This window comes from Mesoplodon bidens (assembly GCF_964165515.1).
Source record: "Mesoplodon bidens genome assembly, chromosome: 1".
NCBI lineage: Eukaryota > Metazoa > Chordata > Mammalia > Artiodactyla > Ziphiidae > Mesoplodon > Mesoplodon bidens.
The window spans coordinates 109606594-109634474 of NC_138176.1; the positions used below are offsets into that span (position 1 = coordinate 109606594).

Here is a 27881-nt window from a genome sequence, read left to right on the forward strand (position 1 = left end):
CTGGCTCCTTTTGACTGGCACCTGCATCTCACCTCTCCCCATCCATCACTGACCCCGAGTCCGCTGGTCCCAGGACAGCCATGCCTTACCTCTACTGGGCCCCAGGGCCTCAGAAGCCCCCCGCCCCCAAGGATGCCCGCATCACCCACTCTTCGGGCCAGAGCTTGGAGGAGCTGAGGCAGGCGTGTCTGCAGAAGGGCGTTCTGTTTGAGGATGCAGACTTCCCAGCCAACAGCTCCTCTACAGCGAGAGGCCCCAGCTCCCCTTCACGTGGAAAAGGCCGGGGGTGATCGCTGCCAGGGCGGGTGGGCAACAGACAGGGGGTGTGCAGCTCAGCAGCCCAGGAGGGGGCATCAAGGAAAGGATAGCCTGGGAGGCGTGGGCTATGCACAAACTGGACTTAGGCACATCTCCTGAGACACCTAGAAGGTATGTGGTTTGAAGGCAGGAATGATGCTCGGAGGACAACTGGCTGCTCTGGGTGGTGGCCAGGGTGTCTGGCTGCACACGGCCCCCGGCTCCATGATTCCCCACCGAGGCCCGGGACTCAGGATCAGAGAGGGTCTTGTCATAGGTGGTGAGTGGAAGTCAAAGCTTTATCCGGAAGTGTCAGGTGACATGTCCCCCCAGAGCCCAAGGGCAAGCATGCAGAATCAGGTGGGAGGTTGTTCCCCACAGATCCCTTGCGCTAACGCTGAGACAGTGCACCCGAGGTGCTCAGGGGCTCCTGGCCAGAGCCTAGGATGCTTAGAGTGGACAGAAACTCACTCAGCGAGTGCTCAGGACCTGTGCGATGGACAGAAGGCATGTGAAGCAAGGCTTCTCTCCCCAAACCACCTCCCTTCCTGGAGGGCAGCCACCATCTGTGTCCCCGCAGGCCCCCTGCCACCAGCAGTCTGGAGGTGATGGTCCCACGTGGCACCAGCTGGTGCCTGGAACCAGTAATCAATATTTGCCATGCTGGATTAGTCAGGGCTCGACCTCTGACCGGGCGCCGGCTGGCTCTCCTTCCGCCAGGGAGGGTGCTGGTCTGGGAACGGCTCCTGTGGGGACAGGACGCTGTGGGCAAGGCTAAGGGTGCCGGACCTAAAGGGGAGACCCTGAGTGCTGGTGCCACCCTGCCGCTAACGTGACCCCTGACCGTGGTCCCAGGCCTCAGTCTCCCCACCTGTAAGGTGGGAACAATAACGACCAATGTAGGTCCCACGTCCGACACACAGAAATTGCTCAACAAGTGACGGCTGTTGTTCTGACTGCGGTTGCTGTTACTGCAACAGCTCTGAATCTCATCTCACCATGAGCACCACATCGACCTCACCATCTCCCTACATTCAAATAATGTCGATATTGTAAATATATAACATGTCTCCTTTAAACAGACAAACAAACAAACACAAAAACCTCTGGCCTCTTCAGGGCCTGGCCCAAAGCACACATAAGCTGTTATTTACACAGTGGTAAGCTCTTTTTTTAAAATTAATTAATTAATTAATCTATTTATTTATCTTGGCCGCACTGGGTCTTAGTCGCGGCACACACACGGGATATTCGTTGCAGCACGTGGGCTCCTTAGTTGCGGCATGCATGCAGGATCTAGTTCCCCGAGTGTAGAGTCTTACCCACTGGACACCAGGGAAGTCCCACGCAGCCGTTAGCTCTTTATTGCTATTTCCCGTTGTAGACCATGTGTGTGTGTGTGTGTGTGTGTGTGCGTGTGAGTGCGCATCTATATGCCATGCCGCCCTGGTTCAGGTGTAAGCCACTTCTGGTTGTCCGGTATTTTCCTGTCTGACAAGGCTATCACGGAATGGCTCAGCCTTTCTTCTGAGAAATTCCAGTCACTTCCTTTCCTCCTAACTGGTCTCCCTACTTCCAGCTGTAGCCCCTCAGGCCCCCCCTACTGCCGCCAGGGGCCTTGCCACCCCCTGCTCAGCGCCCTCAGTGGGCTCAGCATTAGCCAGGAGTGAGGCCCAGGCTCCCACACAGCCCCTGTCCCCAGGCTGCCCTGCGCCCACCGCCCCTCCCTGCAGTCGGACCCTCCCATGGGGACACCCTGTCCATCTGGGAGGCCCTTCTCCGCGTGGGGAATTCGGGCTCTTGCTCGGGGGCCTCGCCCACCAAGCCGTCTTGGCCCCCTGAAGCACGGTAGGCCGCCCTGTTTCAGCACTCGTGCTGTTTTAATGTAATGACCTGCCTGTGTCCCTCCTCGGCGCCCAAGTCTTCTGAGACGCAGGCCCTCATTCATCCCATACCCCACTGCACTCTCCGCTTCTAGCACCTTCTGTCACCTTCTAAACAATGCTATCAGCCAACTGTTACTATGACCGGCCAACGCTGACCATTCCAGGATTATCTCATTTAATTTCAAACAGGCCTAAGAGCCGGGCATCGTCATTATCCCCATTCTACCGAAGGAGACGCTAGAGCCTGATGGTTGACGTGCACACGCAGTACATGACAGAGCCGGGCACCTCCCCAGGCGCTGCCCCAGAGCATCGGCCACTGGTGTGACTGGAACCCAGTGTCGTCAGCCCCGTCCAGGAGGGGCCCACCCTCCAGCCTACATGGTCATCCCCTGGCTTCAGGTGTCATTCTGGAGCCTACGGCTCACCTTCTCTCTGCCAAAGTTGAAACTGCTCCACGATAAGAGCGTGATGTGCACAGGCCAGGCTGGAGACTGCCTTTGTCCCCTCCTGGAACAAGGGCCCCCGTGACCGCCAAGGGATTCCAGTGTCCCAGACCTCAGCTCTGGGAGGTGCTCACCTTACATTGACGTCTGCTCAGTGCTGTCCTGAATGATGGGCGAGGCTCCCACCCAAAGGCCTGACACCTGGGGCCCCTCCACGCTCCGCTTTGATGTATCACAACTGGGCAGCTGTCCTTCCTGCATTGACTTTCAGAATCCGTCCTACCCTTTGCTTGGTCTGCGGCTGCGTTCACCCACTCTGTCTTCATTCCCAGAAACACACTCTGCGTGTCTCCTACTCAGGGAGGGCAGGGGCTTTGCATCCCATCTTACACACATCTCTGACATCAGAGGCAAGGACCCGGGTGGGGATTGAGGTTGCTCTGGCAGGACAGAGCGCAGGGTCCCCGGGATGGGGTCAGCCAGGGCAGCAGGGCCACGGGAAGGGTCGCGGCGTCCCTCTGGGGGCCTCCATGGCTCGGGTGCTGTCTGCCTTTCTCCTCGGCCCTCACGCGCTGCGTGTCCCAGCAATGACTGCCCGGCCGTCCGGTGGGAACGTGGGGCAGGAGCTCTGCCAGCACCACCTTTTTGGCAAACACAGCTCTGCATGGGGGCCGGGGAGTGGTGCACGAGAGCAACCAGAGCCAGGAAAGTCACGGGACGTCCGGGGGTGCCGGAGAGGCACCTTGTCCCCCCGGGAGCCCAGGGCAAGGAGGCACCGAGGGGGAACCTGGGCCTGGGGTTGGGGTAAGGAGGGGAGGTCACCCAGGGGTGAGCCCTCCCCAGGCCTCGTGGGGAGGGCTGTGGATCTGGGGGGGCATCTCCCGGCCTGATGGGGACACAGCCCGGGTGCAGTGCAGCCGAGGGCCTGCCTTCTGTGCCTGTAGCCCGAGCCCCTCAACTCACAAGCGCCTCGGCTTCCCTTCGCCCCCCGACTTCCTGTCTGCCTGCTCCCATCTGCTGTCTTCCCATGCAATTCCCTCCTGACTCTCAGGCCTCCTGAAGGCCCCGGTCCCCCCTCGAGCCTGGGCTGACGGCCCCTGGCAGCCTGCGTGCACCACGGCACGTGGCTGAGACCTCGCTGCACAGTGGGGCTCCCTTTGGGGCTGCCCTCCCCCCAGAGGCCACTGCGCTCCAGGTCCCCCTTCCCCGACCCCGTGCCCCCTTCTGCCTCGACGGCCCTGGGCACACGGCCAGGATCTGCGCACAGCCGTGGATCGTAGGGCCCAGCCTCTCCAGCCTTGTTAGAAATGCCGCTTTTCCCTTCTTAAATTAAATACTTAATAGAGAAAAGCCTGTGTGTTTGGCTGAGCCCCTAATGAGGTACAAGGTGAACCGTACAGGCCCTGAAAGCAAACATTCTTGGACGCTCGGTCCCAAGTCCTCCAGGGAAACCACCTGCTGGTGCCCAGGCCAGCCTCCCTCCCTGGGTCCCCAAGCCACAGTTTGGGGTCACCTCAGGTCTGTGGAGACCCCTCTGATCCTCCCTTCACAGGACAGTGGTTTCAGGTAAGCCTCGTCCTCAAGCCCCCAGACAGCATTTCTCACGAACAAACACACCTCTGGGGCCCACACACATATGCAGGACTCCCAGGCATAAGTGCCACGCACGGGGGTGCACATGGGGCACACGCATGGGCTCACGCACTCCACATGCCTACACACGTCACACATTCAGCAGAGGAGGCACCCACACCTGTCAGCACACGTGCACGTGGCACATGGGCGTCTGACGCTCCCACACAGCACCCCTTCACACACGCGCGCACGGAGCCCTGTGACCGGCACAGGGCTGCACCGACTCATGGCAGCGCTGGACAGACAGAGGCATCCGTCACACGTAACAATCTCACCAGCTTATATCTGATGGCTGATTGGCATTGGCTTGCTGAGAATTTCTGAGTTTTCTCTTTTCTGTATTTTTCTCCCTCAATGCACAGTTTGATGCAGTTCGATAAAATTCTCCTGGACAGAAACAACCAGCTGCAAGACAAGAGCTGGGAGGCGGGGGCACCTGCAGGGGCAGTTGGTGGAGCTGGTGAGGCGGGCAAGGCCGCATAAGTCGTGGAGGGGTGGACAGAAGGGAGGGGAGGAGGGGCCTTCACGCCCACAGCCCATCGTGGGCCAGGGGGCCCAGCATCTGGCCCGGGGCTGGGCAGCGCTCTGCCAACCTTCAGACTCCATTTTACACACGCTGCTGCTCATGCAGGCCCTGGAGCAACTCCCCGGGAGGGCCTGGGGGCCGTGCAACAGGGCTCTGGGGACTCCTGGGGTGCCCTTGCGGGCAGGGGCTCCAATACAGATTCTACCGCCAGCCAAAATGTCCCATCTGGAGGAGGGGGGTATATGTCTCACGTGACAGATAAGAACACAGCCTGGAGAAGTCAGATGGCCGGCCTGACCCGCGGGGAGGGCTGCTGCTGGGGCCACTCTCACTTCCCTGGTTTGCACCTTCCCACATGCAAACGCCCTTGGGCGCTGAGGTCAGGGAGAGAGATAGAACATGGGGGCGGGGGGGATCCTCACGGACAAGGCAGGGCATGGGCACAAAGGAGCTGCCCCTCACCTGCAGCTGCCCTTGCTGCTGTCATACTCAGCATCTCTGGTTTCCTCAGAGCTCCAAGGAAACCCCATCCCTGCTTCCCACGTTCTTCCACATCCCCAGCCGGGGCGAGCCCCGGGAGGTGACTCTTGGTTAGAAAAGGTAGAAAAACTCTTGCTGAGGGTCGCCACCTGGTGGTAGTCCTTGTTCCCTGCAGCCGTTGCCAGGCTTTCTTGCCGCCCTCACAGGCTGAACGGGAGCTACGAGGCTCTGAAGAGGGGCAGCGCCATCGAGGCCAGGGAGGACTTCACCGGGGGCGTGGCAGAGACCTTCACAACCAAGGAGGCTCCCGGGAACTTCTCTGGGATTCTAGACAAGGCCTTGAAGAGGGGCTCTCTGGTGGGCTGCTCCATTGATGTAAGTCGCTGGCTGGACATATCCCAGGCACTGTTCTAGGCTCAGATGCCAGGCTGCCCACGGAAGAGGCATACATGGCAGGGGGGCGGGGGTAATGCCTATTTATTTAAATTAAAACAAACGTTTGTGTTTAATGGTTTTCGAGCTGCAGAGGTAAGACGTCCTTGCTGTATCAGGTGGAAGAATCCTGAGATGATGGACAGGGCAAAACTCTGTCTCCCTCCCCCGTCCACGACGGGACGCCTGTCGGGTGCCCATCACACCTCTGTCCTCACTCGTGCAACAGGCACGCGCGTATATGCACAGACTTGGGGGCGGTGTTTACTGAATGGAATCTTACTATACACTTTCCTGAAACTTGTCTCTTTCACTTCATAGATCATGAAAAAATATATCCATGGATAGAAACTGAACAGCATTTTTTCTAATTTCTTTATGCATATAAACACACGCATGTAATTTTACCTCATCTATTTTTTGAAGCCTATTCAACTTTTCTATTTCCTCTAGGATTAACCTGGGGAATTTATCCTTTGCTAGTAAATTTCCTCTACTTTTTCAAGTTTGTGACATAGAATTGCATGTCATATGGTTATATGCTTCTTACTGCCTCTTTGGTGTCTGTTCCTTGCTATTGCCACATGGTGGGAAAGGTCAGGTTTTTCTGTTTGGGGCAAGAATGTAAATTCTTCTGTGAAGTCCAAGCAGAGAATGAGGGACCTCCCCCCTGGGAAGAGGCTGGGAATTGCTGGATGTCACTGCTAACCACTTAGGGGGGTTCCCGTGCACCCATTTTATATGCCCACTCACAGGGCCCTCACCTGACGGGGCAGGAGGGACTGGGCCAGACACAGAGGTGTGTCTGGCCAGCTGGGGAAGGTTTGACATAGATACTGCTCCTTTTTTGTTTTAGATCAGAAATGCTGCAGAATCTGAAGCCCAGACACCTTTTGGTCTCATTAGGGGTCATGCCTACACAGTGATGGGCGTTGACCAGGTTGGCGACAGGGACTCCTGTTGACAGGGTATGGGGACAGACTTCGTAAACCTATATAGCGCATTGCAGTTTAAACTGCACTTTCGGACATGACAGAGGATGTCTCATCCAAAGAAGAAAGGCTGGAACTCAAAACAGCAAACATGAGAGAGAGCAAGAGAGAGAGAGACCTGTGAGGCTGGCACAGTATAAACTTGGTCAGAAGCTGTGAGAACCTGGTCTTTGTTTTTTCTGTTCTTTTCTTCCCTGATTCCACATCAGTCCTGTCATAGTCATGGTTCTCCAGAGAAAGAGCACCCATACGCTAAATCTGTATATGAAGAGACTTAGTAGTCAGAATTGCTTACCTGATTATAGAGGCTGAGAAACCCTGCATTCCACAAGCTGGAGCCAGTGGTGTAGTTCCAGTCCAAGCCCAAGAGCCTAAGAACCAGGAGAATCATAAGTCCCAGCCCAAGAGCAGAGAAGGACAAAAGTCCCAGCTCAGCATTCAGGCAGAGAGGGCAAATTCTCCCTTCCTTTGCCTTTTTGTTCGTTTTGGACCGTCAGCTGATTAGATGGGGCCACGCACAATGGGGAAGGCCATCTGCTGTACTCAGTCTACCAGTTCAGATGCCCACCTCACCCAGAAACACCTTCACAGACACAACCAGAATAATGCATAACCAAACATCTAGGCACGTCATGGCCCAGTCAAGTTGACACATAAAATTAACCATCACAAGTCCTATTCTCTGCAGCTGTAGTTCAGGGTGGAACTAATCCCCAGGGTGGGGAGGGGGCGCACCCAGACCCCACATGGCACCACTGTGACTTGCGGTGAGTGCTTTGTTTGGAGGAGTGCACGGGAAAGAGGAGGGGAGAAAGTGAGATGAGAGAGGAAGATGAGAAGCAGAGGGTGGCGCCCTTGCAGGGTCAAGTTCAGTGAAGTCCAAAGCATTTCCCTCTGTGCCCCCCTTGGGTGAATCTCAAACCCAGTCGGTAGGGGACCTGGGCACCTCCGGTCTCCTCCAGTGGCTGCCATGTTTTGAGCGACATGCTCCAAATGAGTGGGGGGCACAGGGTGCAAAGGGATCCTGTCCCTCCCCCTCAGCGGGAGGCATGAGCAGTGTGCCCAAGAGGGAGATGCAGCTGGACTCTTTGGAGTGTTAGCTCCCTCCTTGCCCCTCCCTGTCTACACACGCCTTCCAGCCACTCACTTGAGCAGGCCTGTGATTCCTGATGTCAGATCTTCTAAATGTTATTCCAAGTGACGGCAGAAACCTTCCCATCGTATGACACTCTGTTCACTTGCGTTTGCTTCCTCTCCACCTGTAAGGAATTCACCTCCCCACACATTTCAATGAATGAACCTCTTTCATGGCGAACTTGGACTCTGGAGAGGTCATACTAACTTAACTGATTTTGCACTTAAAAAGAGCAAATTTATGCCAAAGGTATGAGGATAAAGTGTTCTGAGAACTAAAATTCCTGGATCATTGACGAATCGAAGTCTTTTACTCTCACCCTTCCACCCCCAAAACCTCTCTATGCATTGGTGCTCTTTCCTGCTCTGGGCAGAGCCTGAGGGCTGAGTCCTCTTTCTGTACTGGCTCAAGGGCTCTCAGTGTGGCAGCAGAGACCCTCATGTGACACCTGAAAGGGGGAGAAGATCGGATTTAGAAGACTTAGACGCGGGTTTTTGTTTATTGCGGTTGTTTAAACTCCCAGCATGTGCTTAGATTCTGATCATCTGGGAGTCAGATGATAAGGATGAAGAAAACTCAGCGTTAGACCAACTGACTGCTGGATGCTGAAGATACACGACAAATAAGACTTGGCCTCTGCCTCTGGGGGGTTCCAGTCTAGAGAGATAACTCACTCGTTTGAAGATTCCTGTGGACTCACTTCTTGTTCATTACAATTCCACTTTGTTTCCCAGATGCGATATAACCATTCTGGGGTGATTAATATAACATCGCGTTCAGTAGGAATTAGGAAATTTTGAGGGCTAGTTAACAATTGATGAGTTTTGACATGTTCTTAGTGTGTCAACAGGCTTTCAGAAAAGCCAGCCTCAGCTGGAGAGAACCCACCCTGGAGCTCACAGTTGGATTTAGCATCTCACATTTCTCTGACGCTTTTCCCTTTTAGGTAAACTTCTGAGGCCAGAAAATAGAGCTCATCAGAGTCCGGAACCCTTGGGGGCAAGTTGAGTGGACTGGGTCCTGGAGAGACAGGTCAGTCCCCGCCCCATCCTTCTGACCTATCCCCACCTCCCTACAGTTCACGGGGTACGAGGCTGGCTTGTGCACGTGTGAAGAGGGGGCAGCCTGACTACAGTTCTCTCCTGGCTCCTGTTCAGGGAGGGTCCTGTCCTGCCTCTGGACCTTACTTCTGCCCTCGGGCCCTCCATGCTCTCAAACTTGAAGACACACGGTGCTCTTTACCTTTCACATAGTTGTATTATGTCAGTGACTGTATTACCTCCCATGGGAACTTTAAATCCCATGATATGGTGAAGGCTTCATCCCAGTGATGAAGAGCTCGTGTGTGTTTGTGTGTGTGTGTGTTGGGTGCAGGTGGGGTGGCAATGAGTACTTTAGGTGTGAGAATCTCAGAAACATTGCCAAGCAGGTCGCTAAAGTGTTCTCTCTCATGGTCACTGACCATTGGCCAGAGGCCCAGTGGCCCACAGTGAGACAGAGGAAGCGGAGCAGGAAATTCATCCATCACAGGGCAGCCACCTGGGCTATTTATACGGCCCCCGATTATAAAGAGAGGGCTGCCTGTCTTGTATGTGTCCCCTTCTCGTTCCCCGGGGAACAGCCTAGGTGACTGGGATGGGGGCTGTTCTAGCTCAGGCAGGGCCCCCTAACCTGTCCCCACTCCTGCCCATCCACAGCTTGGGGGGCTCCAGGGAGCCTGGTAGCGAGTCTCGAGCTTCAGTAAAACTGAGCAGTGTTTGTTCCCGGCTCCCACAGAGGCACCAACCCCCAGCCGTCGGTGTGCTGGGGGCTTCATTAAGCTGACTCCACACCCCGGGCCTGCCTGTCAGCCCCATCGCCGGGCTTGTGCCACCGTCCCTGCCGTCCGCTGGGCTTCTGTCTCCTCAGACCCATCAAAGGAGGGAAGAGATCAGCCTCCCTCTCCAGTCGGAAATGGAGAGAAAGAGATAAACCCACATGAGAGAGACTGCTTCCTACGGTGAATAGATTTTGAGTCTGTCGGTTCAGGGAATGCGGTGTGTAAAAGGGCTGAACCCTTTTTCCCCTTCCTGGGAAACACGCAGAGGGAGAAATAAAGGAAGTGCATTTTCACTGGCTCGAGGCTGGACACCAGCTTGCCTTCTGATCCCACCCAGCCTCGGGGTGATGGGAAGCTGGTCCACAAGCCAGTCCCTGACCCTGAGCCTGACCCTGCCTGCTGTGAGAACAGGGCCGAAAGGGCTGCTTACTCCCCCAGGCCCATGAGGTGTCTGGGAAGGGCCACTTAAAAGATATCGGCCCTGGGTACTGCTCTTCCCCGGACTGGAGAGATGTTCTACCTGAGTTCTCCCCGCCCCCATCCAAGACAAGGTCTACAGGGTGTAGGGGAGGTAGACACATCACTTACAGCACCGCAGTGGTGGTGACTCAATTTGAACTATTTAGAGGTGGTCATGGGGGTCACAGAAACTCCGTGGTCCTGGAGGTGGAACTCCTGAGTTTGCAGGACAATGGGCGCCGTGCACCTGAGCCTTCAGGTGACCTTGCACCTAACGCTGGCTTTGTTCACCCCTTGTTCTTCTGAGTGGCATTCCGTTGGCCCAGCCGAGCAAAAGCGCCTGTGTCACACTGCTCTGGATGATGGGGAGTCCTGGTACGGTGCTTGTCTCTGTTTTCCTTTCCGTATTAACTCCATCACAGGTGTGAGCGTGTCTCACTGCCCTTAGGTGTAAGAAACACTGCTTTTCTTCTTCTATTTTCTTTTATTTTATTGGTAAATCAAATCCATTTGTCTCAAAACCCAGGTTGGCAGAGAATATAATGTCACGTTTGGGGGACTCACCCTATCTACAGGTTTAAGAGGCCCAGGGGAGTCAGTGTGATCCAGAAAACATGGGGCTGAGCCTCTGGTCTCCGGCCCAACCTTCTTCCTCTGAGCACTCCATCATCCCCGCTTGCACGTGAATTAGAAGACAAGCAGCCCTGACGCTCACAGGTACACTCCCTCCGTGCCCAGCTTGGTCACAGGGACCCTTGAAAGCTTCTACCTGAGAGCATCTAAAAATACAGACCTAAGTGGGAAGGAAGCATTCCTAACCTGGAGTTTCCACAGGGCTGAATCTCTGTTTAACTGAAAACTTTAATGGGCCTTCATCTCTGGAGGCTTTTTTCAATCTTATTTCTTCCCGTCGGGTCCAGAAAGAGTTGGTGCGTCCAGCCCTGCAAGACCACAAATTCTTTTTTTTTTTTTTAAGAAATACATACTTTTAAATTTTTTAAATTTTTGGCTGCGTCGGGTCTTAATTGCAGCATGAGGGATCTTTCTTTGTGACACGCGGGCTCTTCTGTGGCACGTGGGCTTAGATGCCCCGCGACACGTGGAATCGTAGTTCCCCAACCAGGGATCAAACCCACATCCCCTGCGTTGGAAGGTGGATTCTTAGCCACTGGACCACCAGGGAAGTCCCAAGGCCACAATTTCTGAATTTCTAGCTCTCTTCCTTTTCATGTGCTCAAACCAGTCCATTCTAGCCTGAACTCATCTCTTTTTTATGACACCTTATTAAATACAACATGCAAAAACTAATTAATATTCCAGTTTCTTCCCTTCTTTTCCCCTCGAGCGCAGCGTCAGTGAGCATTTGTTCTGGCTTCAGTATATTTACATATTTTACAGACAACAACTGTGGCAAGTATTTTTGCCCTTAATAACACGGATATCTATTTTCCAGCTCCAATAGTCCCTTGCACCCTCCTGCCCAGCTGCTAAGCTAGCATCACATATTTTAGATTCCGTTATGGTGGTTCCACACTTCCAGTGACTCCAGGTATCACCAGCTGCCATAACAAATAGACTCAAAATGTATAGACTCAAATGCAATCAAGTGTATTTCTCACTCACTGTAACCATCCAGGAAGACATTCCTATGCTGTGGGTGGCCCTCTCCATGCAGTGATTAGGGACTCAAGCTCCTTCCTTCGTGTGGCTCTACCATCCCCTGGAGACACAGTCACCTGCAGGAAGCCAGCAGAAGAGGGGGGAAAAAAAACCTTTGGAGAAGATATCCCCAATTCCTAAAAGCCTTGACCCAGAATTAAGACATGCCACCATTTTCATCCTCCACTCGCTGGAAGGCCCCGCCTGGTGAATGAGCTTGGTGTCCTGCTAGCCATCTGTCTCAGGAGCCATGAGTTCATAAGTAGAAGAAGTTTGTGGAAAACATACAGGGTGTTTGAGAGATCGACAAGCTGTTGAACTGGACATTAGACACACATTGACCTTGAATTTTGAGTACTGTGCAGGGTTGATGAGTTACATGAAGAGAGCAAACCAGAAGAAAGGTGAGGTCTGGAATTCGGATTCTCCCACGAATTGCCGAATAAGAGCAGCAGGTGGGCACAGAGTTTGAGAGGCTACCTGAAGTCAAGCTAGTGGAAGGAAAGTCAGGCCCAGAAGGAAGGAGAAACAGGGCAGAGGAAATGAGGAAACCCAGCAAAGGGAGTGCCCTGTGCATGGCCCACGGTCCAGCCCTGCACCACGACCACCCTTCCAGAAGGAGCTGCACCCGACACCTGGGACTGAAACTGGCCCGGGCAATGCGTGACACTAAACCTGTCGGCACTCTGAATCTGGAGCCTTTCCTCTGGGAATGTTGACACTGAAGCCTCTCCAATCTCTTTCCACTTCTATCTTTCACCGGCCCTCCTCCCAGGACACACTCCCCAGACTTTCCCTCCGCTCACTTACGAGCTCCTCTCCGTCACCGAGTCATGTCCGTTCACAGGACAGTGCTGCCATTTCACCCACTTCAAAGGACAAAAGTGTCTCCTGACCCACTGACACCACCAAGCCTTTTCTCTCCTCTTCGCTACACAAAACTCACCAGTGGGCTTCCCTGGTGGCGCAGTGGTTGAGAGTCCACCTGCCGATGCAGGGGACACGGGTTCGAGCCCTGGTCTGGGAGGATCCCACATGCCGCGGAGCAGCTGGGCCCGTGAGCCACAGCTACTGAGCCTGCGCGTCTGGAGCCTGTGCTCCACAACAAGAGAGGCCGCGATCGTGAGAGGCCCGCGCACCGCGATGAAGAGTGACCCCCGCTTGCCACAACTAGAGAAAGCCCTCGCACAGAAACGAAGACCCAACACAGCCAAAAATAAATAAATGAATTAACTTAAAAAAAGAAAAACTTAAAAAAAAAAAAAAACTCACCAGTTCCTCTCCACCCTCCCTCTCCTGACTACCCTCAGCTGGGGCACATGCGCCACCATCCACTGAACCTGCCCTTGCCAAGGACACAGCCCGGACTCTCACTTTGCTAAATCTGACCGACTTGATCCGTCAGCAGCATTTGACATAGTTGCCACTGTGCTCTCTGCATCCCAGATGCTACCCGGGCTCTTTCTCAGCGCCCTGTCCCAGTCCCTCCCCAACCCCCTAACCTGTTAGGACTGAAGGGCTCCAGGGCTCAGTCCATGGACCCCGTCCTTGCTATCTGCTCCCCGTATTTAGGGCATCTCATCCTGTCTCAGGAGTTTAAAGACTGTCTTCACACTGATAACTCCCAGGTCCTTTCCCCCGAATTCCAGATCCACACACTCACCTGCCCGCTAAATCTCCCCTTGAACTACAATTTGCTTGACTGTGACAAGATCTTTTAAGGTCATAGCTGAGTCTGTGCAAATCCGCCCCCCCAAAAAATAAAAAATACCAAATGTATGAAACCTCAGTTATGTGTGAGCATGGGCTGATTAGTCACTAACTCTCTAATCGACATCTCGGTTAACATCTCCCAAACTTGCTTCAACAACCCCCCATCTCTCTCCTTCCAGTTGCTCAAACCAAAACCTTGATCCCTCTCCTCTCCTTCCCCACATCCAATCCGTCAACAGGTCCTGTAAGATCTACCTTCAGAATGTGTCTCAAATCTGATGCCCGCTCACCACCTCCCGCCTACCAGCCTGGACCGACCAGCCTCATTTCTTCCCTGGACGATGGCGCTAACTTCCTCGCTGGTGGCGTCTGTGCCCCTGAAATCTGTTCTCAGCACAGCAGCACAGGGTCCCATCCCTGATCCGTGTAACAACTTCCAAGGGCTCTCCATCTTGTCCAGGTCAAAAGCCTTATGGTGACCAACCTGACCCACCGTTATCTTTGGATGTTATCATTTGCTGGCACCTTGGGCCACATCACTGGCCTTCCTGGTGTTCCGTGAGCACATGAGGAAGGTATCTGTGTCAGGAACTTGCTCCCTACATACCTGGAGCTCACAGAGAGCCACCTTTCCCGTCCCCCATGCCTCAGGCCTCCACACCTGATCAGAGAGGCCTCCCTGTTTAAAATAGCCCCAGGCCCGCAGTCTCACCTCTCACCCTAGTCTAACTTCCTTGTAGCACTTACCTATAATCAACCTGTATTTTTACCTGTTTAAACTTTTTTCGCCTCTATGTTTTGGTGTGCATTTTCCACCTTCTCGCACCTGAGGTCTCCCTGCTCCTTGAGGAAGCAGCCGGCCCTTGTAGCTGTTTGTTAGATGAGTGAATGAACAGAGAGCCCACGTCATCACCATCACCCCCCCACGTGCTGCACCTCCACTTTGTTGCAGGATGGCATTCAGAGACTTCCAGGCCCACTTTGACAAAGTAGAGGTCTGCAACCCCACTCCTGATGCCCTGGAGGAGGGTGCTGTCCGCAGGTGCGAGGTGTCGGTCCGTCAGGGAAGCTGGGTGCGGGGCTCCACAGCTGGCGGCTGCCACAACTTCCTGGGTAGGTAGCCCGCCTGTCACTCTCTCTGTCATTCCCAAGTGTCCAGTCCACTTGATGGACATTGGTGGATCAGGGCCAGGACCCTCGGGAAAGAGTAGAGATCGACAGCAGGATTTCAGGGGTGACCAGGAAAAGAGGGCTACAAAGATTGAACAGGAAGTTAGATAAGAATTGCTCAGGGAAACGCCCATGTTTTACCACTTAAGTTATTTTCCGTTATAAGTAATAGAAAGCACAGCTCACACTTGTTTATTAATAAAAAGGATGTATTGTCCTCTGTAATTGGAAAGTTCAGAGGAGAAGGCGGGCATCAGGCCTGGTTCTGTCAGCCCGTTTGTTTGCGATAGTCTGTCCTGCCCTCTTCCCTCTGTTGACTTCTTCCTCTGTCTGGTTTTCTTCATAGTCACAGTAGGGCCGCCAGCAGCATCCTGACCTCTCACTCACACGCACGACAAGAGCTTCTAATGGTCATTCCACAAAAGGCCTCAACGTCCCTCTAATTGGGAGCTCCTGGAGCTGAGATTGCCTGGTGAATGCTACGGCTTATTGGCTTTGTTCCAATTCTCCATGGCAAAAGGGACTAGCCCAGATTACTCAGAGCTCACCCTTGGAGCTGGGGGTGAGGTCCATCCCGCTCCAATTGTGCAACCACTAAGCGGATGCTGGGGGACGACCACAAGGGCGCTACACTCTCCTTTAAACGCCAAGTGGAAAAATAAGATGGTGCACACTGTAGCTGACTAGCACCAGAAGAATGTCTTTAAAAAACTGTGTGGGAAACGGTTGGAAAGAGGGTGGAAATGGAAGAGGGAACACTTTGCGTTCTCACGGGAGATTACAGAAAGGAGGGCAAGAGGGGGTCAGGACAGAAAGGGAAGAACTGTTTTCTCAGGTTTGGGAAATACAACCAACTAGTGAATATATAACCAAAAAGAAGCAGACTCACAGATATAGAGAACAAACTAACAGTTACCAGAGAGGGGAGGGAAGCAGGGGTGGGGGAAATCGGAGGTACAAACTATAGGGTGTAAGACAGGCTACAAAGATGTATTGTACAACAGAGAATATAGCCAACATTCTGTAATAACTGCAAATGGAAAATAACCTTTAAAATTGTATAAATATAAAAAAATTTAAATAACATATACAACTCAATGGATGTTAGCATGTTCATAGAGCTGTGCACCCATCACCACAATCAATTTTCATTTGATTCAGAGCATTTCATCGCTCCAAAAAGAAACCACATACCAGTAGCATTTGCTACCCTCCTGCAAACCCCCAGCCCCTGGCAAGCACTCATCCATTTTCTGTCTCCATAGATTTGCCTGTTCCGGACTTTTCATATAAAAGGAATCATATAAAATGTGGTCCTCTTTGGCTGGCTTCTTTCACTTAGCATGGCATCTTCTAGGTCCATCCATGTTGTAACGTGTCAGGACTCCTTCACTTCTTTTTATGGCTGGATAATATCCCATTGTCTGAATATACCAGGTAGGGTTTATCCATTCATCCATCGATGGACCCTTAGGTTGTTACCACTTTTTCGTTATTATGAATAATGCTGCTATGAACATTCGTGTACAAGCTTTTATGTGGTCATGTGTTTTCATTTCTCTGGGGTATATAGCTAAGACAGTTGCTGGGTTAAATAGCAACTCTATATTTGCTTCTTAAGAAGCTGCCTATTTTCTAAAGTGGTTTCTGTACCTTTTCACTAGCAGTATGTGAGGGTTCAAATTTCTCCAATAATTTTAAACCCTGTCTCCTAAACTTAATTTTTATGAGCATTTCCCCAGAAATGATCTTAAGAATCAAAGCATGATTCTTAAGGATTGTGTAATAATCCATCATGTGGACATAGCCTAACTGTTGTCCATACCCTTCCATTGGTCATTTGTATCATTTCTAAGTTTTTGCCATTACAAGTAACCTGGTGATAAAAATCTTAACTTATAATTCTTTGCTTGGGACTCTTGAAACTCGCATAAAGAGTGGAAGCATATCCCCATTTTTAAAGCTTTTAAAGCTTTTTTTATATTATGCAAATGTTCCTCCCCGAAGGCCATGTTCTACTCTCACCAGCATCTTAAGAGTGACTACATCACCACCCTCACCAACCGGATCTAACCACCCTACTGGACTTTCAGCAGATGGAAATAGGCTTATCTTATCAGGGGTCAGCTGAATTCTGCTTTCTTGTGTGATTTCAGAAACGGACATCAAATTCAAGAAGATAAGCCTGACTTCCTGTAAAAACATCATTTCTCTAATGGACGTACCCTTCCAAATATGCAGGCAGAAATAGATGTTAAGTGTTTTTCTCTAATGCAGACTTCCCTAGAATGTGAAGAGTCTTCTTCACAGAGAATAACCAAAGCCTGGGAGACACTGGTGCTAGAATTGGAACAAAATCAAGAGGCACAGGGGACTTCCCTGGTGGTGCAGTGGTTAAGAATCTGCCTGCCATTGCAGGGGACACGGGTTCAAGCTCTGGTCCGGGAAGATCCCACCTGCCGCGGAGCATCTGAGCCTGTGCGCCACAACTACTGACCCTGCGCTCTAGAGCTCGCGGGCCACAACTACTGAGCCTACATATCGCAACTACTGAAGCCCGTACACCTAGAGCCCATGTTCCCCAACAAGGGAAGCCACCGCAATGAGAAGCCCGCGCACTGCAAGGAAGAGTAGCCCCCGCTTGCCGCAACTAGAGAAAGCCCGTGCGCAGCAATGAAGACCCAGTGCAGCCAAAAATTTAAAAAAAAAAAAAAAAAAAAGAGGCACAGACTGGTCAGTGGGGGGAATGTTTGTGAAGAGACTTGGGGATCTTTTTGCCACTTTGGGGTGCTGTCCAGGGCAATGAAGAGTTTTTCATATGTGTGTTTTCAACCTTTCTTTTGCCATCCCCCCTCACCCCTGCCATGCCCCCTCTTCAGAGATTCATGGCTTAACAATTAACCCCCCTCCCTCAGAGCCCTGAGTCTGTGTCACACATGTCACCCATGCCAGCCCTCCTCCCCTGCAGTCCCAGGAGCCTTGGGGTGATATGATGCTCACGTCTTCCTTTCTTCCTTAATTCACTTGCACGGACCAGTGGCAATGGGAAGCCAGCCTTTGGTGAATTCAGAGTGTTCTGGGACAAGCTGAAAAAGTGGACAGTATGTAACCCAGCCAGTGTGTGGCTGCTAGGGGACTGTACAAGCCTAGAGCAGAAGGGGATTTTATTTTATTTTATTTTTAAATATTTATTTATTTATTTTGGCTGAACCATGTCTCAGTTGAGGCATACATGCGAGATCCAGTTCCCCGACCAGAGATAGAACCCAGGCCCCCTGCATTGGGAGCACAGAGTCTTAGCCACTGGGCCACCAGGGAAGTCCCAGAAGGGGATTTTAAAGGTCCAGGTGCTGCCGACCAGAGGGTTTGTGTTTGAAAAGGTGGAAGGGAGGAAATCAAGATGGAATTCCCATATTTACTTCTCATACTTATGGGAGTACCACAGGGCTTCCACCCAATATGAAAGGAAAACAAAGGGACCCACCCTTTTGGAGACCCTAAGCCTACCATTGCCCCTTCCACCTGGTGAGGAGTCTCTCCCCCGCATGGACCCCATTACTGCCATCAAAGGAGCCTCAGCGGGGGCTTCTGCGTGCTCACATTCTCAGAGCCTCTGCTCTCTCCCTACAGAAACTTTTCCTTCAGTTTGATGCTGACAAATCCGGCACCATGTCCTCCTACGAGCTGCGGACCGCCCTGAAAGCCACAGGTAAAGGAAAGCCTGGGCCGCCAGGCGAAAGCTGTCTGCGTGCCGGGTGCTGTCTGTGGCAGCCACTCACCTCTCGCGGCCCACGGAAGGGGCTGGACTTTGACCAGCATCGATGCTTCTTAAGGGCAGGGCCCAGCCTCAAATTCAGGACTTGCTCACTCTCATCAGGGATCTTTAAAGTGTAGCCACTGAGGCTGAACTCAGCCTGACCCCTGGAGGCCTCAGCCTCTGGCCAATTTTCTGGCCAAGCAGAGTTATATGCGACTCTGGTGGCAAGCTCCCAAGCCTTTAATTTCTGCTTTCAGATGGCAATTAACACAGAGAGGATGAGCATGTCCATCCCATGGTTTGGGGTCAGGTTTGGGGTACACAGAGTTCGTGTACCCCTCTGCCACGGAGGCCCCGTCTCTGGCTTTGTCACCAGCGGACTGAATCCAAACCAATGATTCTGTTGTCGTTTATACCCATTTCCTGCATGAGGGATGGGCTCCGGGTGACATTCCTAACCCTCTGGCAGCCCCTGCCAGGGCAGTCTGAGTCTCTGGGGCTCAGCTGTCCTTTGCATAGGGCGGCCACTGCAGCCTACACCCCGCCAGGCCACAAGGCATTTCTCACAAAGCAGGCTTCACACACATACCCCTGGGCCCGGCCAAAGCCTGGAATCTGGTTCCCTTCCAGTTAAAATAAACATCGGGAAACACTGTCAGCTTCATGGTCTGATAATGGGACAAAATCAGGACCAGCTTGGGTCCTGTGTGATGGCAAAGAAACAAAATTAATTATAAATGTGGAGAGTGCCACAGAGGAGAAGGGCCTGATCTTCTTAGGGTCTGGGGACCTGGTTTCTAGGGCAGAAGGACAGAGCAGGGGGAAAAGGGAGCCCTTCAGAGAGGGAGGTGTGGCCACGTCTTTCTTTTCCCGGCTCGGGGAGGGGGAGGGAATCTGCCCTCACCCTGCTCTCTTCCTGCCCCATCCAGAGCAGACGCCAAGATTCTGGGTGTTGCCCCGAGCCAGCTCCACTGTGCAGGCTCCAGAAACCATGTCCTGCCTCTGGACTGGCCCCCTCTCGGTCTGGAATCGGGAACGAGGACACAGGAAGACCCTGGGCAGGCTTCTAAGCAATACTTTGAACATTTCCTGGAAAGGGGGCGTGCAGGCTGAAATGAAAGAGGGCAACGCTGGTTAGAAATCAAAGCCTTAAGCGTTGAATCTATAAGGAGCGTTACCTTCTCGAAACCCCTCATTCGACCGATGAGCAAAGAGGTTGAATGAGCAAAGAGAAGGGAAGCAAAGCGCTCAGGCCCAGGTTTTTGCTCCATCGTGGGCGTGTGTGAACGAGCCTAGCATGGGGTCTTTCACTGAGGGCAGCGGCATAACTCGGTCTCCAGAGCCCCCAACACCTCTGGGTTAAAATGCCCATGAGAAACAGACACTTACTGCGGGTGTCCTGGCTGGAATCCCCCCAGGGCCAGCAGGAGCTGGAAGTGGAACCCTAGAACCAGAGGGTAGCACCGGGCTTGGGGCTTAAACACTGTCCAGCATCAAGTTCTCCCAAGCGAGACTTCCTGAAAAGTCAGCAAGACCCTATGGGTGATGTGAGGTCAAAGCCAAGACCCTGAACTTGGCGAACTCAGAAGTTTCACCAAGTGACACTGTGGGTTCACCAGTGTCCCGAACTCAGAAGGTTCACCAAGTGACACTGTGGGTTCCCCAGTGTCCCCCCGACAGAGGCGCACTGTCTTACTGCATCGGAGCCAAGGGTGCCGTGTGGACACTGGCTCCCTTCCTTGGTGCAGCCCTGGGCTGACTGGTGCTCCCGAAGGCGCACCCCATGGGGCTCACCCAGGGCGGCCATGCCTCTCCCTCTCCCCACAGGCTTCCAGCTCAGCACTGCCCTCCTGAAGCTGATTGTTCTCAGGTACGCAGACCAGGAGCTCCAACTGGGCTTCCATGACTTCCTCAACTGCCTGGTCCAGCTGGAGACTGCAAGCCCTAAGTGTCCAGGGGGGCTGCGTGTTCCTGAGCCCAGGGAGAGCACACCTCCCTCCATCACCTTCCAGGAGCATGTAAGGGGCAACCTGCTGAGAACTGCAGCAAAGGCGGGCTGAGCCACACACCCCGCCATCTGTGTGCCGTGTGCGGCCAGCCGAGGGGTGGGTGTGCACGTCTTCCCTGCAGTGCACCTGGTACCGTCATCCTCCATCCGTTCCCAGTGTCTTTGTGGGAGGGTAACTGGGTGGGGATGGGGCTCTTGCCGCAAATCAGAAGCAAGATCAGATCCCATCACAGGGCACAGAATTGGGAGTCTCTCTCTCTCTACCTCAGTCCCCCACCCTCCTTCTCTCTCCATCCCTCTGTGTTTACAAAAGCCCTAGACACTGACCCGATTGTCTCAAAGAAGATCTGTTACCCAGGAAGAGAGAGAGAGAGATTACGTGCAGGTGGTCCTTAGCATGTGCAGTTCATAGCCACCCACCCCTCACTGGGTAGTCACACAGTTGAAGCTGAACGAAGCACATCCAGAGCCTGTGACTCAACACCAGGGTGACTGTTGTGCAGGTATCCCCCCCGGATGCCCACGCTCTGGGGTCACCATCTTGAATCTTAATAATTAAAAAAACTATTTATTTATTTATTCATTTATTTTGACTGTACCAGGTCTTAGTTGCGGCATGCAGAATCTTTAGTTGCAGTGTGCAGACTTCTTAGTTGCAACATGCATGCGGGATCTAGTTCCCTGACCAGGGATCAAACCCAGGCCCCCTACACTGGGAGCGTGGAGTCTTACCCACTGGACCACCAGGGAAGTCCCTTGAATCTTAATAATTTTTTTTTAGGGTTTTTTTTGTTGTTGTTGTTTTTAATTTATTTTTGGCTGCATTGGGTCTTTGTTGTTGCACGCGGGCTTTCTCTAGTTGTGGCGAGCAGGGCCTACTCTTCGTTGCGGTGCACGGGCTTATAATTGCTTATGGCTTCTCTTGTTGCAGAGCATGGGCTCTAGGCGTGCGGGCTTCAGTAGTTGTGGCTCACGGGCTCTAGAGTGCAGGCTCAGTAGTTGTGGCACACGGGCTTAGTTGCTCCGCGGCATGTGGGATCTTCCCGGACCAGGGCTTGAACCCGTGTCCCCTGCATTGGCAGGTGGATTCTTAACCACTGCACCACCAGGGAAGCCCCTTAATAATTTTTTAACAAGGGGTCCCACAACAAATTATGGAGCCAGTACTGCTTGGCACTTTCTAAAGTATGTTTACTGGGTGACTTCCAGGCACTGGCTAAACAAAGGCAAAGTCTGTGCTCCTTGGTTCCACGGTGGGGAGCTCCCGCTGCTTCTTTCAGGACACTTAGAACACACGGAATTACTCATCTGAAGCTTGTCTCCACCAGACTCTAAGCTCCAAGAGAGCCGTACTGAGTGGACAAACAAGGTACATGTGATGACTGATGGGGATGATGGTCTGAGACAGGCAGGCAGGTCCTGCAGGGCCTGGCCGGTAACCTCGGGGCCCAGGCTTTCTCTGGGTGTGAGTGGGAGCTAACGAGAGGTGCATTGTAGAAACAGCCTCCTCAAAGGCGGTCGCTTATTAGACTTACAGGGCAGTCAGAGCTGACCTTGAGATAGTGAGATTTGGTAACTTCTCTTCTCTCAACTGCCCTTTTCCTTTCTGAATCCCCTCAGGCCCAGTCCTTTCCTGCAGGGGGTTCTCAGCTTGTTCTTATAATTGAGGAATCCTAGGGAGAAGGCACTCAAAACTGAACGTCACTGGTCAGTTTAGCTAAAAGTATATCAATATTGTTGATCTTTTCTAAGAACCAACCTTTCATTTCCTTGATTTTCTCTGTTCTTCAGTTTTCTAGGATCCTTATATTAGATTCACCATCTGGAGAACTTTAAAAATCCCAAAGACAGGGCTTTACCCCAGGCTGATTTTAACTTTTTATTCTAGAAATTTTTGCTCATACACCTAAGTATAAAGTGGGATACGGAGGGTGGGAGGGAGGGAGGAAGACGCAAGAGGGAAGAGATATGGGAACATATGTATATGTATAACTGATTCACTTTGTTATAAAGCAGAAACTAACACACCATTGTAAAGCAATTATACTCCAATAAAGATGTTAAAAAACAAAACAGGGCTTCCCTGGTGGCGCAGTGGTTGAGAGTCCGCCTGCCGATGCAGGGGACACGGGTTCGTGCCCCGGTTTGGGAGGATCCCACATGCCGTGGAGCGGCTGGGTCCGTGCGCCGTGGCCGCTGAGCCTGTGCTCCGCAACGGGAGAGGCCACAGCAGTGAGAAGCCCGCGTACCACAAAAAAAAAAAAAAAAAAAAAAAGAATAATAACCGGTCCCCGTGTGCCCTCCATTGGTGCATCTCAAACCCTGACCCATGACAGTCCTGAGGACAGCATCCAAAACTGTTAATGATCAGGCTACACAGACGAATTAAATTAGAATCTAGGGGGTGGCAACACAGCATCATCTTTATAAAAATTTCCCAGTGGTTCCAGCGCCTTCTGCCCAGCCTCAGTTGTCATCTTGCTCATCTTTTCCATATGACCCCCTAAAGCATACTGTTTTTCCTGAGTTATTTAATAACAGGTCTCAGAAATTTGGTCTTTTTGTCTGTAAACATCCCTATCAGAGAGACTTCTTTTTAACATAATCGTCATGCCATTTGCACCCTCACAAAATTCTCAGTGAGTCCTCAACATCATCTAAGACCCGGTCCACACTGAGATTCCCCAGGTCTCCTCAGGACCTAATCACTGCATGTGGCTGCTGGGTTCTGTCTCTTTTGTTCTGTGGCAGCCCCTCCTACTTCTTGGTGTATTTTAAAGCTCCCTGGGTGATGCTCAGGTAAAGCCAGTGTGGACTGGTTCCCCCACCTGGACTAAGATGGGGAGACTGAGGCCAGGAGAGGACAGTAACTGTCTCGGGTTATTCAACGCGGCAGACGGGCTCTCTCTTCTAGCCCAGCTCTGCCTACGGGTGGGACCACCCAGTGCTCACCTTCTCAAAAGGGACGTGTAGAGACTGAACAGCTTTCAAGACTCACGCAAACCTTTATGTACACGTGCTTTTTTTTTCTCTGGGGAGAAGGTCCATGGATTGCAAGGGCTCTGTAGCCCCCAATGGTTAAGATAGGGGAGATATTTTGGGTCCATGAGCTGGCCGGCTGACCCACATACAGGAAATGAAGAGACCCACTCCCCAGTGCTCAGGCCACCGGGTTCTGCCATCACAGGAATTCCAGAGGCTCCCCCAGTTGAGAGACACCCCGCTCAGGGGGCCTGAGTCTGGCCGCCGCCCTAGAAGATGCTCACCTCTTAGCAACAGATGGAACGGCTTCTCCACCAGCCTCTCGGAAGACCCCTCGGCCATGGGAAAATAGCTAAGCCTGTTGAAGGAACTTCTCCACAATGATACCTTTCTTGTGTCTCTCCCATCAGGGATGTTCCAGGCCCTCAGCACAGAGAACAAGGAGTTCATTCATCTCAACATAAATGAGGTATGACCCAGCCAGGGCTAGGCAGAGCCCACACTCCATAATGCTTGCTGAATGCATGATCACATGGGAGGGTCCACATCTAGCCTCAGGGTAATAATTAATAATAATAATATTGCTAATAGTTGTGAGGCAGTATTCATGTAGCAGTCAGTAGAAGCCTACAGTAGCCCTTTGAGCTAAGGACTAATACTATCCCCATTTTGCGGAGGTGGAAACTGAGGCGTAGAGAGATTAATCCCCTGGAAGAGTGAGCGAGCAAACCCTGCCCTCTTGTCCCGTCCTCCTTCTGCCACATGGGCTCCTCGGCCCCCTGCCCTCTGCCTTCCGAAGTTCACTTCTTCTTGTTCATGTCGTTGTCCTGTGGGTCTCGAGATTCTTGGGGGGTGTGAGTGTGTGTGTGTGTTTATGCGCATGCACACACACCCAAAGACCCTGAGGAATACACAACTTTTACCTGTTGCAGGGGCTGCTCACAGCAAAAATGATGGAGGGGAGAGAATGGGTCAGTTCTGGAGGCTTGGATGAGGGGTCCCAGGAGTAGATAGCCCTCCCCCACTGGCCAGAGTGTGGTCTGTGGGCCAGCGGCATGGCCGTCACCTCGGGGAGCTTGTGAGAAATGCAGAGTACCACACAGTGATCACAGTCAACAGTACGGTGTTATAAACTTCAAAGCTTCTAAGAGACGAGATCTGAATTGTCCTGACCGCAAAAAAGAAATGACGATGTGATATGATAGAGGCTCTAGTTGACGCCACGGTGGTGATCATCTTACAGTATATCAGTGGATCAAATCAATGCATTTACACCTTATACTTACACAATGTTATGTGTCAATTATATCTCAATAAAAGAAATCAACAAAATAAAAGCAAAAAAAGAAATCCAGAGTACCAGGCTCCACCCCAGACCCAGTGGATCAGCTCTCATTTTAGCAGGATACACAGTAATTCCTAAACCCACTAAAGTTTGAGAGCGCTGGTTAGACATTCTTCTGCCCAAAAGTGCGGCAGGGGGGACTACAGGACACTTTCCTTCAATCGTTCCGTAATTTTTATTTCCCTTTTTTTTTCCATTCTCTCCCTGTGCTTTCTGTCCAGCTCTGCTTTCCCCTGGACCTAAGAGCAGAAAAGCCAGGCAGCCTGTGTCTCCTCCATCTCTGAGCTCTTTCTTCTCCCCACACGTTTCCATGCTCACACTGCACACATTGGCTCACTTCCAAATTCAGTAGTAACTTTGGATGTGGGTACCATTTTATTGACTATTCCAAGGCAAAGAGTTGGATGATGGTGTGTATTAGACAAGGGATGGAACTGTCAGTCTCTGTGCCTCAGTTTCACCGTTTGCAGAAAGAGATCTAGGCCTTAATCTTACACCAGAAGTTTGGTTTCTAGTAATATCATGTAACTTAGCAATTTATTATGTTGACTCATCCTAATTTTCTCATGTGGGTCTCAGATTCCTGGGTACATTATAATTTCACCAAGAATAGAACCTGGGGGCTTCCCTGGTGGCACAGTGGTTGACAGTCCGCCTGCTGATGCAGTGGACACGGGTTCGTGCCCTGGTCTGGGAAGATTCCACATGCCGCGGAGCGGCTGGGCCCGTGAGCCATGGCCGCTGAGCCTGCACGTCTGGAGCCTGTGCTCCGCAACGGGAGAAGCCACAGCAGTGAGAGGCCCGTGTACCACAAAAAAAAAAAAAAAAAAAAAGGATAGAAACTGGACATTTTTCTTTTCTAGTATTCTCTTTCACCTTTAGCACATACAACACATTCAATAAATGTAGCTCCTTTGACTGATAACGTATAAAACACCCCAAGGATGCCAAAGAAAGACATACATACTCAACATAGTCCCTTATGAAAACAAGACAGACCCCTATGCCCATCTTTATTTCTCATTTACCTCAAGGTTTTGCCACCAATAAGTGTGAAGAATGTGTGGGAGTTGCCATGTGTCCATGGTGCAGGGGAAGCGTGAGCGGGTTTTGTATTCGATAGCTCTTAGCTGGTCAAAGGCCCCGAAGTACCAGAAACATGGAAGGAAGCATTGCATTGCTTCAAGTTCTAGGTGTCACTTCCAGCCCAAGTGTCCACAGGTGTGGGGTCTGGAATGAGCTCTGTGTCCCCATTTCCTCTTCCTCAACAGGCCAAGTCATTTTGTTGGAAGTGCTTGCGCTTGCCCCATACTTACCACCCTCTAAGACAACAGGAAAAATCTTTGAGTTCTCCCCCTCTCCTTCTCCCTTTAAACCTGCCGTTCTCAACTCTGGCTGGAAGTTAGAATCATCTGGGGAGATTTTAAAGCCTCAACGGCCTGGTCACATCCCAGACCAATTAAATCCAGATCTTTGGGGGCGGAACCCAAGCATCAGTATTTTAGAGATTCCCCTGGTGAGCCCAGTGTGCGGCCAAGTTGAGAGCCACCTTCTTAAATCCCACCCCCGGACCCCAGGAAACCATTTTAGCCTTCCTCTGCCTTGAGTTGGCCTCACCGGCAGTTACTCTGCCAAAAGTAACTTCCTCCATCCAATTACTTTCCACAGTCCTGGCCTCGTCATGTGCCATGCCCAGGAAGGAGGGCAGAGAGGAGACAAAAAACCATCCCATACAATCATGTTCCCCCAAGTCACCTTGTCGTGATAAGAAAGCTGGGGGAAAGGAGGAGGTGGATGGCTTCCGGAGAGAGGAGCAGAGGGGAGGCCCACCCACCTCTCCACCGGCTCACCTGTAAAAAGCCCAGGCACCGAGGCTGCTTCCCTTTCCTGCAGCCCTTCTCTGACGGAGGGTCACCTCTGTCCTCAGCGTCCCCGTCAAAGAGGAAAAGGCGCTTATTTGATACCGCCTGGCCCAAGGTGCCTCAAGGTGTCTCTTCGACAGGGAGAAAGCACATTTCTCTCTCTCTCTCTCACTACCTGCACTTGGCTTGAGCTCACTCAGAAAAGGCTCAGGACCTCTGGAAAACTTAAAATGCTGAAAATTAATTAATTTTTTAAAATGTTTCTTGTTGAAGTAGAAGTCCATGTTTGCAGCACAGTGATCAGGTGGTGGAGCTCCTGTGGCACAAACGTACTGGGGCTGGAAGGGAAATAAAGGAATGACCATTCTCTCTTTCTTTCTCTTTTTATTCCCAGTTCATCATCCTGACAATGAACATTTGAGGCTTCCCTGGCAGGGATGCACTTTGTCCAGCTGAATCTTGGTTTGGACCATGAACTTCAGTACGTCCCCAGGTGCAGAGCCATCATGCCCAGAGCCCTCTCCCCTTCCACTGTCCAACCCTCTCATCCCCCGCACCCCACCCTTCTGATCTTGGAAGAATGAAATGGACTCAGTATGATCTCTGATTTTGTGCTCCTTCTTTGTAAAATCCCTGCACTGAGATGGTTGATGCCAGCACCTGTGCCTTACAAACAGGTTTAGGCATCGCCAGCAATTCCTCCCCCGACTTTCCCCACCTCCTCCCATTACTAATTCTTCAAAGTGCAACTCAGTGCACAAACCCTGGCCTCCGTGTAGCTTCGATCATTGTTCTCAAACATCCTCTATGGGACAATGCTTTTGTAAATGTGTATGGGGCTTGAGAAGATAAGGAAAAGGTGTGAGGTCATAATTAAGCATTTTTCTGCATCGTAGGCATGTTTCCTTATTGGGGAGAACATCGGGGAATTCCGGATGCTTACTGGTAAGAGTAGAACAACCTCCTCCAAGAACTGGTAACTAAGACAGCCTCTGTCCAGTCCAGACATTCTTTGTGTCCAAACCTTTGGAGTCAGAAAAGCCAAATGCAATGCTGTTTCTTCTCAGGGAATCCAGATTCAGGTCAGAGTTGATCTCATTCATCTCCCCCATGATGAGGGAGGATAGAGTGAAGCCTCTCTCTAGCTCCCCTAACACTGAACTGGAAAATCCCACCAAATTGGAATAATGGAAAGACCATGATAAGATATTGGCTCAATAAATGCTAGGTCTCATTTTCTTATTAACACACTTGTGGCAGATGAGGTGGAATGGAGGG

General features: G+C 51.9%; 1 protein-coding gene across 1 annotated transcript; it reads left to right on the forward strand.

The window, feature by feature from the left end:
• Nucleotides 1-80: 80 nt before the first annotated feature.
• On the forward strand, nt 81-27024 carry CAPN9 (calpain 9; the record flags this gene model as incomplete). Its single annotated transcript, XM_081252383.1, is given in 16 exon segments — nt 81-237; nt 240-429; nt 878-1129; nt 1877-1941; nt 2031-2145; nt 5477-5645; nt 6559-6642; nt 8776-8784; nt 8788-8861; nt 14432-14592; nt 16806-16870; nt 17682-17750; nt 18280-18358; nt 20234-20431; nt 23807-23865; nt 26998-27024. Coding segments are annotated over 16 exon segments (1773 nt in total).
• Nucleotides 27025-27881: the final 857 nt, after the last annotated feature.